The 12,335-nt window shown below is 34.0% G+C and overlaps 1 protein-coding gene across 4 annotated transcripts; it reads right to left on the bottom strand.

Annotated features, from left to right (window-relative positions):
- Window positions 1–217: 217 nt before the first annotated feature.
- On the bottom strand, window positions 218–9,461 carry LOC147295789 (uncharacterized). Of its 4 annotated transcripts, none has more exons than XM_086234439.1 (8): window positions 9,269–9,461; window positions 4,637–4,785; window positions 3,444–4,516; window positions 2,875–2,935; window positions 2,669–2,775; window positions 2,226–2,316; window positions 658–705; window positions 218–424 (listed from the first exon to the last, which is right to left on the bottom strand). In XM_086234439.1, exons 2-8 carry the CDS (start codon window positions 4,730–4,732, stop codon window positions 320–322), a joined length of 1,581 nt encoding a protein of 526 aa, XP_086090565.1. In that variant the 5' UTR covers window positions 4,733–4,785; window positions 9,269–9,461; the 3' UTR covers window positions 218–319. The 4 variants fall into 4 exon arrangements, with proteins under 4 accessions (XP_086090565.1, XP_086090568.1, XP_086090567.1 ...); XM_086234442.1 differs by having other exon boundaries at window positions 4,652–4,785; XM_086234441.1 differs by having other exon boundaries at window positions 4,637–4,781.
- Between the last annotated feature and the right edge of the window lie 2,874 nt (window positions 9,462–12,335).

Genomic DNA, 12,335 nt, shown 5'->3' with positions numbered 1-12,335 from the left:
CTGTTGGTTTATTATTATGAAAAATGGAAATCACGAATAGTATGAATTAACCACATTTTCATTTCATTGTTCTTTTCATGTAACTGTCAATTCCACATTTCGATCACCCATTAATAGAGAACATTCAAACAACTATGATAAGGAGGTTAAAAATAAAAAGTAAAGGAGGGAGGCACATAAGCCCTGTGGCTCATACAAAAATTATAATCCAGCCAACTGTGGGGAAAATTTGTAACTCGACTTTTGATATATGTGAAGTCAATGTACAATGAGTAACAAGATAAGTTTGTATAAACGCTTTCAAGGAGTTCTGACCATATCATAAAGTTTGTGTACTTCTTATATCCATTATGGGGTTTTGTAAATCACCGGTACTCTTGGTGCGATCCAAATTATTCCGTTTTGCAGATAGCCGGGGCCTCAGCTACACAACATATGAAATAATAAGAACCCAAAGATAAACAAGAAAAAAAAAAAACACACACACACACACACACACAAGGTAAACAAACTGTCATGAATTTTAAACCATGCAACATTTGGCACATGATGAAAAATTTATAGAAAGGATTCAAGAACATTGCTCTGACAAAACCACATGAATTATAAACCATGCAACATTGGAAGGAATGTTTATTGAAAGTGCCTGAAACATACTGTCTCAATATACTTCAGTTGCTTTAGAACTTGATCCGTTTCAAGTTCCTGAGCCAGACAAAAAAGAAATTGCATTAGAGTTAAGAAAGAAATATATTGCTCATATTTTAAAATTATCAACAAAAGAAGAGGACCTGTTAGGCATAACAAAGATAAAATGAAGGTGAAGAAAGCAGCAGAAAAATATTTGACAACAATACAAAAGAGAAGGTGCTTTATACCAAGCTTTTTTGGTTACAAACAAGGCCTGAGACCCGGGGAGAGCGAAAACTTTGGCCTTAGGTTTGAGAGTAAATGTTTTCTACCATTGGAGCTACACACCCCCACGCCCAAGGTCAAACATTAAAAATGGAATTGCATCTCTTCATCCTATTGTTCTCAATCAAATCTCTCATACCCAAGAAAACCCATCAATGACCACCTCAAAATCCTGACCGAATATAGAATCAAAACAATTCAAACCCATCAACTAAAACTATTCAACAACCTTCACATCATTTTTCTTCTTGTATAAAAATCAAGAGAATTTAGGTAATGGGGATAATGGCAGTAATAGAGAAACAGGAGGTATAGGTTATGGTGATAATAGTTAACTCACTCAGATTTGTTTTTGTGAAACAATCAAGATAACTTTGGTTTTAGAGAAGGAGAATACAAATGGTAGTGATGGGTTTAAAGATTTGGATAGTAGAGGCTTGAGATAGGAATTCTGTGGGGAAGAGCCATAAGATTTGTATCAAATATTCCTATATCATTTTCATTCTTGAAAGACACTTATAAATTGTACGCTACTTGGGAACATTGGTTCTACCTTCTTGGAACTTTTTTGATAGATTTTCTTTACTTATCTCAAAAGATAAAAGACTGAAGTATTCCCACATCCAAAATCAGCATAGTAGTATACCCAACACACTAATACTTTATGTTAATTCTTCAAGAAGAATTTTTCACACTTAAAGGTTGAGCACGTTGTTACAATCACTCAAAATTTTATAAGTTTCCTTGCAAAAAGTTTTTAAGTTAATTGCATGTTGCACACATATAGAAGTCTCCTCTATACATTCAATTCTGTTAAAAGTTTATATGGGAATTTTCAAGTTACAGTCATATTTGATCAAAATCCAACAGCTAATATTCAAATCTCAATAAAGCTCAAAGATTAACAGATTAGATATGAGACGGCTGAGATGCACAATCGGTGAGATGCAATCCCAACCGTCCATATCTAATCTATCATGATCTCATTTACGGACCCTATGAGAGAATCTGTGTAACCGTCCATATCTAATCTATCATGATCTCATTTATGGACCTATGAGAGAATTTGTGTTGTGTGTTGTCTAATTTGCTATTCCTGTAATTACGCTTCTTCTCAAAAGAGTTTCATAATGTCTAAATATCCATAGATAGCCTGAATTTGTGCTTGTCTGCGTATGTGTATGTATATCTACGGGCTAATTTTCTATTCCTGTAATAACGCTTCTTCTCATAAAAGGTTCATGATATGGTCTAAACATCCAAAGATAATCTATAAAATAGAGACAATATAATGTCAACGATATGTCCACCTGAGGCACATTACAATCAGCATGGCTTGGATCCCAAAGGATAGAGCAGAAGCACTCCCAGTCATCAGTTTGGACTTCAAAAAGAGGAGCCCTGCTATATGAGAATCTCCAAAATGTTAAATATCTCAAGCATAATCAACAAAAGAGGTAGAAGATCAATTTAAGGGTGCAAGAGCAAAAGAGATATAATACAAGTTTTGATCAAACAGTATTACATGACATAACAAGATACTAAAAAGTAAAAAATTCACTAAATTTTTTTCAGCAATTATCTATTTCGAGATAATTACCATAAAAAATCCATCTATAAGATTTAACACAGCATAGAGCTACCTATTTAAAACAAATTCGGATTCATGTGGATAAATGTATTTGAGACACATTTTTTTAAGACCCTGCACCTCATTTTAAATTAAATGCTAATATAAAACCAGATAAGTTACCTGCGCCACTTTCCACAAATGATTCCATTTACACGATCTAGAACTTCTCGACATTGAAGCCAATTACCTATAGAGCTGAATCTAGAAGGTTTGTTGGGATTCAACTCCTGCAAAGAAAAGATGTGTCATTACTCAATTGAATTGCCAAAGCTCCCTTGCCAAATGAAAATGTTGACTAAAAATTAACAGACAAATCGAGGCCTTACATGAAGTCTAACATACTCCGAAGAATCTAATTCCAATGGTTCACCAATGCCATCAATATCACTGTATCAATCAAAATAACAAAAGCTGTACCTTGTAAGTAACATGTCAAAGAAAAGAAAATAATGATTCAACATAGGATCAGAAAATGCACATGATGAAAGTATGTTTCTCTCCTACAACACATGGGAACAAAAGATCCAACACAGATATCTATGCGAGATAACCAACCTAATGGTTCCGGAATACAACCAGTATGCACAGGGAAACACACACGTATGCACAGACGAGGAGATATTTCCTAACTAGCATGCTAAGTGCTTTGCAAACAAGGTGTTTTCTTACAAGAGCTTTGCACACAAGGATAGAAGCCAAAAAAACTATAGAAAACTGTTACCCTAGTATAAAGAAACAGTGGCACTCAAATCACCTTCATACCAATTCAAATGTAACTTATAATGAAATGGAGACCATGAAAGAAGGCAGTTTATAGATTTAACAAGTTTATTTATGCAATATTCCTGCTTCAAAAGTTGAAAAAAGTTAGGAATCAATTACTGAGGGAACATACTCATTTATTGGACCTGACCAGTCAGGAACTTCGGCTTGAAAACCTTTGCCAACTCGAACACTAGCTGTATATGGCTCAGTGTCTCTCAACATTAACAGTATAGGATTCATTTGGCCCTTAGAAGATGCATTTCTACTCATGACACTTTTGATCTTCGGTGATTTTCTAGTTACTCTCTCCTTTAAAATTTTATGCTTCTTTCTCAAACAAGAATGACAGAACCATTCATCAATAGGTACTTTCTTTATGCGGGGCTGGCAGCATGACATGTGAAATGCCTCTTCACAATTATCACAAATTAGCATTTTCAAAGAGGTTTCTGAACAACTACAAATTCTGCATGACCGACGACAACTGTTACTGCTGCTGGTATCAGTGTCTTCAGCGGAGCCGCCAACCTTGGTAAGCCAAACTTCCCCAAGCAGCCCATGACTTCTAAGAATAGAGATGCATAGATCCTTTCCAGACACATCTCCCACAGCCTCCATAACTACTGCACTAGAAGAGGAGCATTCACCTGTTTCATCTACTTCAGTCTTCATGGAGGTTGAAACATGCTCCATATTCGACTTTGATGATGAGCAACTATCATATACGCTGTCTACCTCTAAAACTTTTTGCACACTATTTTTAGGTGCTTCATCAGAAACTAATTCCTCACCAACAGAACATCCATTCATAGAATCGGAATTTAAAACATGAGACTCTCTATTGCATATATGAGGAGATATAGAAAGAGCTCGGATGGCTTCAGTTTCATGCTCTATTTGAGAATCAACAAGTTGTTCCTTAGCAGCAACTGAAGGAGCATCAGAATTTACAAAAGAAAGGAAATCACCAGTTCTTGTGTTTTCCAGATCTCGTGCTGAAAATCTGGTGACAGAGTTTCCTCGTAACCTCCTCCTCTTATATACAAGATTAGGAGCAGAACTTTCAGACATTATACTAACTGCTGACAGCTGGGATGAGCTTCTTGGAAATATTAAGGAGTGTGAATCATCAGCATTCTTTTTCTCCTCTGAGATTAATTGAGCTCTTCTGCAGCTGCAATGACCATCGCATTTTGAACACATCTGCCAAGTTTCAGCACCAAGCATCCAGTCACATAAGACATCTTGTAACCCATGGTTAGATACACAAAATAGAGCAGCTTCAATTGAAGTATGAAGGGAACTCTGTATCAACATTTTCACCTGAAACAAACTCACTAATGTCTGCTGTACGTTGCTTTGAAGTCCCAAAGTATGATGCAGATTCACTCTCTCATACGTCTGAAATATGAGTTTCATATTACAGAAGAGGCATCCCCAAAAGTTTTCTCCATTCTACTGCATCAACCTTTCTGATTCCAACAAGGAAAGTCAAGTTTTAAATGCATGCACTTTCTTTCAAATTAAATTCACTTTTATTAGTAAAACTTTCATATTAAATAACACCAAGGGAGTAGAAGAAAGAACATAATCTAAAAATTAAAATGGGGGTGTGTGGGGGGGGAAGAAAAAAGGAAGTGAGGCCATCTTCATCTTCCAAGCAAACAGTAACCTACAAAAGTAATGCTTCACTTCCATGACAGAAGGCTCTATGCCCTCAAAATAACAACAATTTTGCTCAAGGCACAGATACTGTAACATCAGCAACAGTAGCTGCCTTCACCAAAGATATTCGGGGGGGGGGGGAAGGGATATCATAATTTCCATGAAGGAAGCAATGGATGATCTACATATTCCTCTGCTTGGTTTCACATACAAAACTAACAAGAGTGAGCTCTATGAATTACCTTACCACCAGTGAAAATTTTACCTAAAAAAGCTGTATAAGAAAGACAAAAAAAAAAAGGGATGCCTTAGGTGGGGCAGCACTGCACCAAATTTCTCTCCAAGGAAAATAACACGGATTGAACCACAAAAGATCCCCTAAAATAAGATTTAACCTCAAACACCCCTCATTAGATAATCCCCATGTCATCGCATCATCTCAACCCTACCACCCAAAGAAAAGTTAAACCAATCATCAGCCACCCCATAAATAAGCAAAACAAAATTATTAAAAGGTGCCAGGGGGACATAACTCATGTAGAGAAGGTATATACCATTGAAAGTGTAAAGAAAGAATGGCTCTATTAAACAAAAGATATAGTATTTCTTATGTCCACTAGAATAACCCCCTCAACGAATTCTCCTTTAACTCCAAGACAGAGTGCGACTCCTCTTCAAATGCTTTGCGATTTTTCTTACCACTAACACCTGAACACACACATTGGCGCTGCCTACCAACCCTGTCTATTTCTGACAAAACTAACCCTACTTCCCCAATGAAACTTAGCATCCACATGAAACCCCAAAGAAATAACATATGTAATCCCATAACTCTCTAGCCACTGAACAATAATAAAGTAAATAATACATGGTTCATTCGAGCTCTTACACATACAATCTCTCAACTGGAACCTTCCCAATTTGATCAACTTGTCAATCATCAAAATCCTCTAATGAGCATAATCCAAACAAAAAGTTCCAACCCAGGTGGGATGTGCCTGCCCCAAATTTGTTTCCAATGAAAAGAGTTCCTGACTGAAACCCAAAAGAGTGAAAACTGAAAAGTCTTCACATAGAATTTCTTCCCCCTATTAAGACTGCACCTCACCTGATCCTCCCCAGACCCCAACTCCACCACCTTCACTGTAATCAAAGCCTTAAAAGAAATCCTCCACCAAAACCAGTTCCCAGTCATTCCAATTCTTTAAAAATATACGGATACACAAGATACCACCTCCATCACACACTAAATATTTTTATCAGCTGCCAAATCAAACAAATCCAGAAAGGCATTCTTCCAGGGGCATTTCCACGCCACATATCATGCCCAAAATGCATTCGCTACCAACAGTATTCTGAAATCCACAACCGTGTGATACTATTACAATATTTGTGCTCCAACCATCGAACTCATCAGAATTCTTTTCAAAACACATATCCACAAGTTCTCCAAGCCCACAGCATAACACCATGATGATTTCCCCATCAATTAAAGCAATTAAGCTTCCAGATTACCAAGACCCCATACTGACTCCAGAGAATCAATATACTACAATAATTTTACTTATTAACCCAAATGGGCCCAAATGTACATATGAAATTACAAATCACTTAAATTTTCTATACCACCCAAGCCAACATGAAAATAAAAACTTTGCAGCATACTGTCCAAGGTGGGCAGGGTAGTGTGTTATTCAATACGTAACTTAAAAATTCAACAGCCATGTCCATTTGCAAACAAAATGTAGTAAAATATTGTAGAACACCACATATTTTCCTAATTTATTTTCTGCACATACTTAGATGCACATTTTTTAATTGTAATACTTGGAAACTCAATAACAACAAAAATTAAGATTCTTAATATTTAAGGAATACCTACTTAGAAGGAAACTATTTACATGATCCCGAACAAACAAATCTTCTTGCACATATAGCACCTATTAACCAGCACCTTCCCATTTTGATCAAATTGCCAATCATCAAAATCCTCTAATAAACATATTCCAAACAAAAAGTTCCACCCTAAGTGAGATGTCCCTGCCCGAAATTTCTTTATGATGAAAAGAGTTTTGAGTGAGACTTTTCTGTCTCTAGTGAACTCCAGATCTATTCTTTTGGATCTAGATCTCTTTGCTGTGTTTGTGCTGCGTTATTCAAACCTAAAGAGGGAAGATAAATACTTGTGACATGCTACAAAGAAGATGACCCATTTGATGTTTATCGCCACAATGGTGTGTTTTGTGTAAAAATAAGGGAGAAAGTCTTGATCACATCTTTTTACACTGTCCATTCACAAGACAAATATGTGCTCAGTTTTTGGGGATTTTTGTTGTGGTGTGGGTTTGTCAACAAAATTGTTAGTTCTATTGAAGGAGTGTGAGCTTCTAGTGGGGAATAAAAAGAAGGCGATGACCTTTGGGAGGTGTGCAATTTTGGCTCGCTTGAAGACTATTTGGTGGGAAAGGAACAAGCTGTGTTTGATAGCAAAGAGGAGGAGGTGGATTTACTTCAGGACAGAATTAAGTTCTTAGCTTCTCTTTGGCCATCTTTATCTAAACATTTTACAGATATTGCCTTTACTGTTATTCTTCTTAATTTGGGGCTGGTGTGGGGGCGAGGGGGGAGCTTTGATCTGATTTGTCTTTTGGGTTTTTTTGCTTGCGGATGTTATCCGGGTTTTGATGGACTACTCATTCATCCTACTCGTATCTCCTTCTCTTTTTAAATAAAATTTGTGTTTTGTACTTAAAAAGAAAAGAAAACCCAAAAAAGTGCTAAAAAAAACCGTCACATTAAAGTTCTTCCCCCTATTAAGACTCCACTAACCCAATCATGCCCAAAACCCCAACTCCCCCAACCTACACTTTAATTATAGTCGTAAATGAAATCCTCCACCAAGCCACTCTTAGTCATTCAAATTCTCTAAAATATAGGGTTTCATGATGCACCACCTCAGTCACACACCAATCATTTTCATCAGCTGCCAACCAAACAGGGGCATTTGCATACCACATATCATGGCCAAAATGCACTCACCTACCAACTCTTATCTGAATTCCATAATCCCCTACCATGTGATATAAAAATCTTTGTGCTCCAACCACCGTACTCCTCATCATAAGTAAAATTTTTGGTTCTTTTTGTCAACTTAACCTATTGTCTATATATTGGAGACCTACTTACGAAATTTCAAGACAAGTTTAAATGGGGCCTTCAAAACAATTTCCCTACAACTTCTCCCTATAGTTGATAACTCATCATCTCCCACACTCAATGCAACATTTTCTCTTTTCCTTACAGATGCATAATCAAAATTACAATATATATATATATATATATCTTAATCAAATAAACTAAACATTTATTTATTGAGCAATGCTATACGTACTTAAGATTTAGCATTGTGCCATGGCAGCATGTTACAAGCACCAAATTCATGGTCGGTGGCATGCTGCGTTATGCAACTTGTAACTTAAAAAGTTCAACACTTGTTATGCAATATCGTAGAACACCACACGTTCTCCTCATTTATTGCTTGCGCATCTTCATTTTATCATAGTACTTTAATAACAACGAAAATCAAGATTCTCTACATAAAGGAATACTACTTACATGGAGACTATTGAAATGATACCAATATGGAATCTAGATAAATACATCCTTTGAAAGTCTTACCATATTTTGTGTTTCTTTAAACTAAAATAAGAACATGCCGCAAAAAGCTATATCGTAAAACCCAATGTATATGCAAACAGCATTACAGTTAATCTAATGAAAAGTTCACACTATTTTGGGGAACATAAAATTGTCAAATTCTCCACTTTTCCACTGTTTGCTTCATAGATCATGATGGATGGGAAATAAATACAAAGATCAAAGAAAATCACTCAGATTTTTCACACAGTCCTACCCATATTTGCTTCTGAGAATAGGTGAGATTCAACAACAACTTCAGGAACCAGAAACAAAGGGTAACTGATTTTCCATCTCTTTCTTTTCTCTTATATCAAAACTAAACCAACTTAGTGTAAACTACATCTAATAACTGGTGGGCAGAGACATGGAGATGGACCCAATTACAAAACTTGGTCAAACCCAAGGGAAAGCAATCTAGATCCGTATCCCAAATGGGGTTATCTCAATTTCAACAATTAATGGCATTACTGATTGTAATTAATCGAATAAAAAAACTAGGGTGAAGTTCTTATATGTATCCAAGAGTAAAGTATATAAAACTAAACTAAGAAACACGAAAATCAAGAAAAAAAAGAGAAGAAATTGACACACCATTGCCATGGAAGTCCAAAGGCCTAACACATACAAGAAGAGGGTCGTTGCCGTTTGTGTAACACGTTTCAGTTAGAAACAAGAAAGTTGCAGAGGTGACATTGGCTGTTGAAAGACAGAGAACAAGAACATGGGTTTACAGAAAAGAAACAAAGGCACTGGGAGATGAGTTTTATGGCTTTACCACTTCGGTTGTTTTTTTTTTTTTTTTGGTAAAGGGTTCAAAATACAAACCTCCAAACCAAATCAATTAACCAATTTAATCCAATAAAATCAAAAGGACCACGGCACGCATATTTTTCACCAGAGAATATTAAACAGACTCAATTATAATTAATTATCTCGAATAACTCAACACTAATTCAGTTTGTTGACATATTATAGAGCAAACATTTCGAGCAAAGTTCTTTAAAAAAAAAAAAAAAATTAACTTTGTTCATCATATTTGAACATAAGTCTTCCTTGGACAAAAAGGTGATTGAGTAATGTAAACTAGACTAAATAGTCATTGATATTTAAACCATCAAACTTAGTATTTATTATTCATATTTAACCAGTCGTATACTCGTATCATATTCGTATTCAAGTAAAAAAATAATTAATCCAAACTCTATAACTTCGTATTAGGTTTAAATTGTGTTATTATATCATGTAAAAAATTGACACTTTAACACAATTTTTTTTTTTTGTACAATGCAGTTTAGTTTTCCACGTTTGTCATTGAATTGATCAGTTATTATAGCTCAATAACACTACTTACTAACAAACAATCATAAAATTCTAACACTTATTGGATTTTCTTAGACACTGTGTATTGATTTCATTTTTTATTAGCATCACTTGGTGGCGTGACAGATCGAGTAACAAAATCATAAAACGGGGAGTGCATGTGATGGGATTTTCTTGTACTTGTGTGTTAAATTTTTCTATTAGTGCGTTAACCTTTCACGTACATGTAACATCTAATAGAAACAATTTGTACAACTATTATATTAGTCTGGTTAATATGAGAGAGAAGTAAAAAGACAACACATTTAATGATTGTAATACTGAAATGAAGTATTAATTTTATAATTGTATTAAATTTAAGGTTAAAGTACATTTACATCCACCAATTATAGGGTCCACTTTAAGTTGGTCCACGAACTATAAAACATTTCAAATTTTCTCATTAACTATAGGGTTCATTTCAAGTTGGTCTATGAACTATAAAACATTTCAAATTTTCCCATTAACTATATGATTTATTTCAAGTTGATCCACGAACTAACAAAAAACATACAAAATGGTAGAAAAAATCGGGTTGACAAAAAAATTGAACCGAACCGGATTATTTATATAGATTTTATATTATATAAAAGTTATATATATTGAATAAAAAAGATGTAAGGTGTTTTTGGCACAATTTGGGGTTCGAACCCATGACTTTGTGAAAAGAGTCAAAATATTTATTCACACTACACCACTTATGAAATTCAAGTACATGCAATATATTTATAGACATACTGATACTTAAAATATAATAATTTATAAAATTAAATATATTATATATATCATTCCTTTTTTTAAGATATTATTTTAGGTCTCTATTTAAATATTATCATTGCAAAAAGTCTAAAACTTTTACTAGTTTATATTTTATATAATTTTTAGTTTCTATATTGTAAATATATTACTAAAAGTCCAAAACTATAATTTATAATTTATATACTAAAATTATTAGAGTATAGGGTTAATTTTTAAGATTTAAGGTTTCAGACTTTATGGTTTAGTGTATAAGGTTATGGTGTAGAATACCAATTATAATTTTATAAATTATTATATTTCAAGCATCAGTATGCATATAAATATATTGCATGTACTTAAATATCATAAATGATTAAATGGTATAGTGGGAATTTACACTTTTACTCTCCTCATAACGTCATGAGTTCGAACCCAACATGTTCCAAAAACATCTTATACATTTTTTATTCAAAATATATAACTTTTATTTAATAAATAAAAAAATAAAAAATATATATAAATAATCCGGTTCGGTTTGGTTTTTTTGTCAACCCGGTTTTGTCTTCCATTTTGTATGTTTTTTGTTAGTTTGTGGACCAACTTGAAATGAACCTTATAGTTAATGGAGAAATTTGAAATGTTTTATAGTTCGTGGACCAATTTAAAATGAACCCTATAATTAATGAAAAATTTTGAAATATTTTATAGTTCGTGGACCAATTTGAAATGGACCCTATAATTGGTAGATATAAATGTATTTGAGCCTAAATTTAATCATTAGATATGTTGTTCTTCATATTTTGTCCCTCATACAAGCCGGACTCATTATTATGTTAATATAATTGTGAGACGTTACAAAATAACAATTACACGTGTAATTGAATAATAGTTACAATTGATGATAACGTGCCAAACTTAAAACATGATTGCTAAAGAATAAAATTTTTGCATCGGACCGCCTGGTGCTTGAGCTTCTTGATTTGTCCTTATAGAAAGTTAAATTCTTTATTTTTCTTCAAATGTAATGAATTGGAAATAAAAGTTTGAAAAATCACCTTAATTGAATGGGTATGGTTGTCGATTTTGTTAAACAATAAAATCACCCTAACTACCAAGCTCTAATCCATGTTTGTTCACTGAATGAGTTGTTTGGGAACGTCATACCTATGCTCATTCTAAGGGGATAAGAATGAATCATTTACATTCAAGTGCTTGGAAAGGCTGAGAATGGTAATCATGAAGTTATTTCCATTACCATGTATGGTTTATGTAGTAATAAGAATCAAAACTTATTTTTTCATTTATTATTTTTAATATTTGATTTTCAATGGGGTAATTTGGTAATAAGTATTCATAATAAATGCTTTCTCAAGTGATGTGAATAAAAAACCCAAGAAGGCTACAAGACTTTCAAATTCATGGCTTCATGTGCATCTCATCCCATGTAAAAGCCTAAAAGGTAATACATTCTTATAAGTGTGCTTACTAAACATGAAAATGAAACTTCATATCCATTCCTAAGCCTCAAATAAGAAAAAAGAACATAAGTAAAACATAGTAT

Source organism: Dryas octopetala, chromosome 2 (assembly GCF_963921425.1).
Source record: "Dryas octopetala chromosome 2, drDryOcto1.1, whole genome shotgun sequence".
NCBI lineage: Eukaryota > Viridiplantae > Streptophyta > Magnoliopsida > Rosales > Rosaceae > Dryas > Dryas octopetala.
This window is presented reverse-complemented; position numbering and strand designations above follow the sequence as displayed.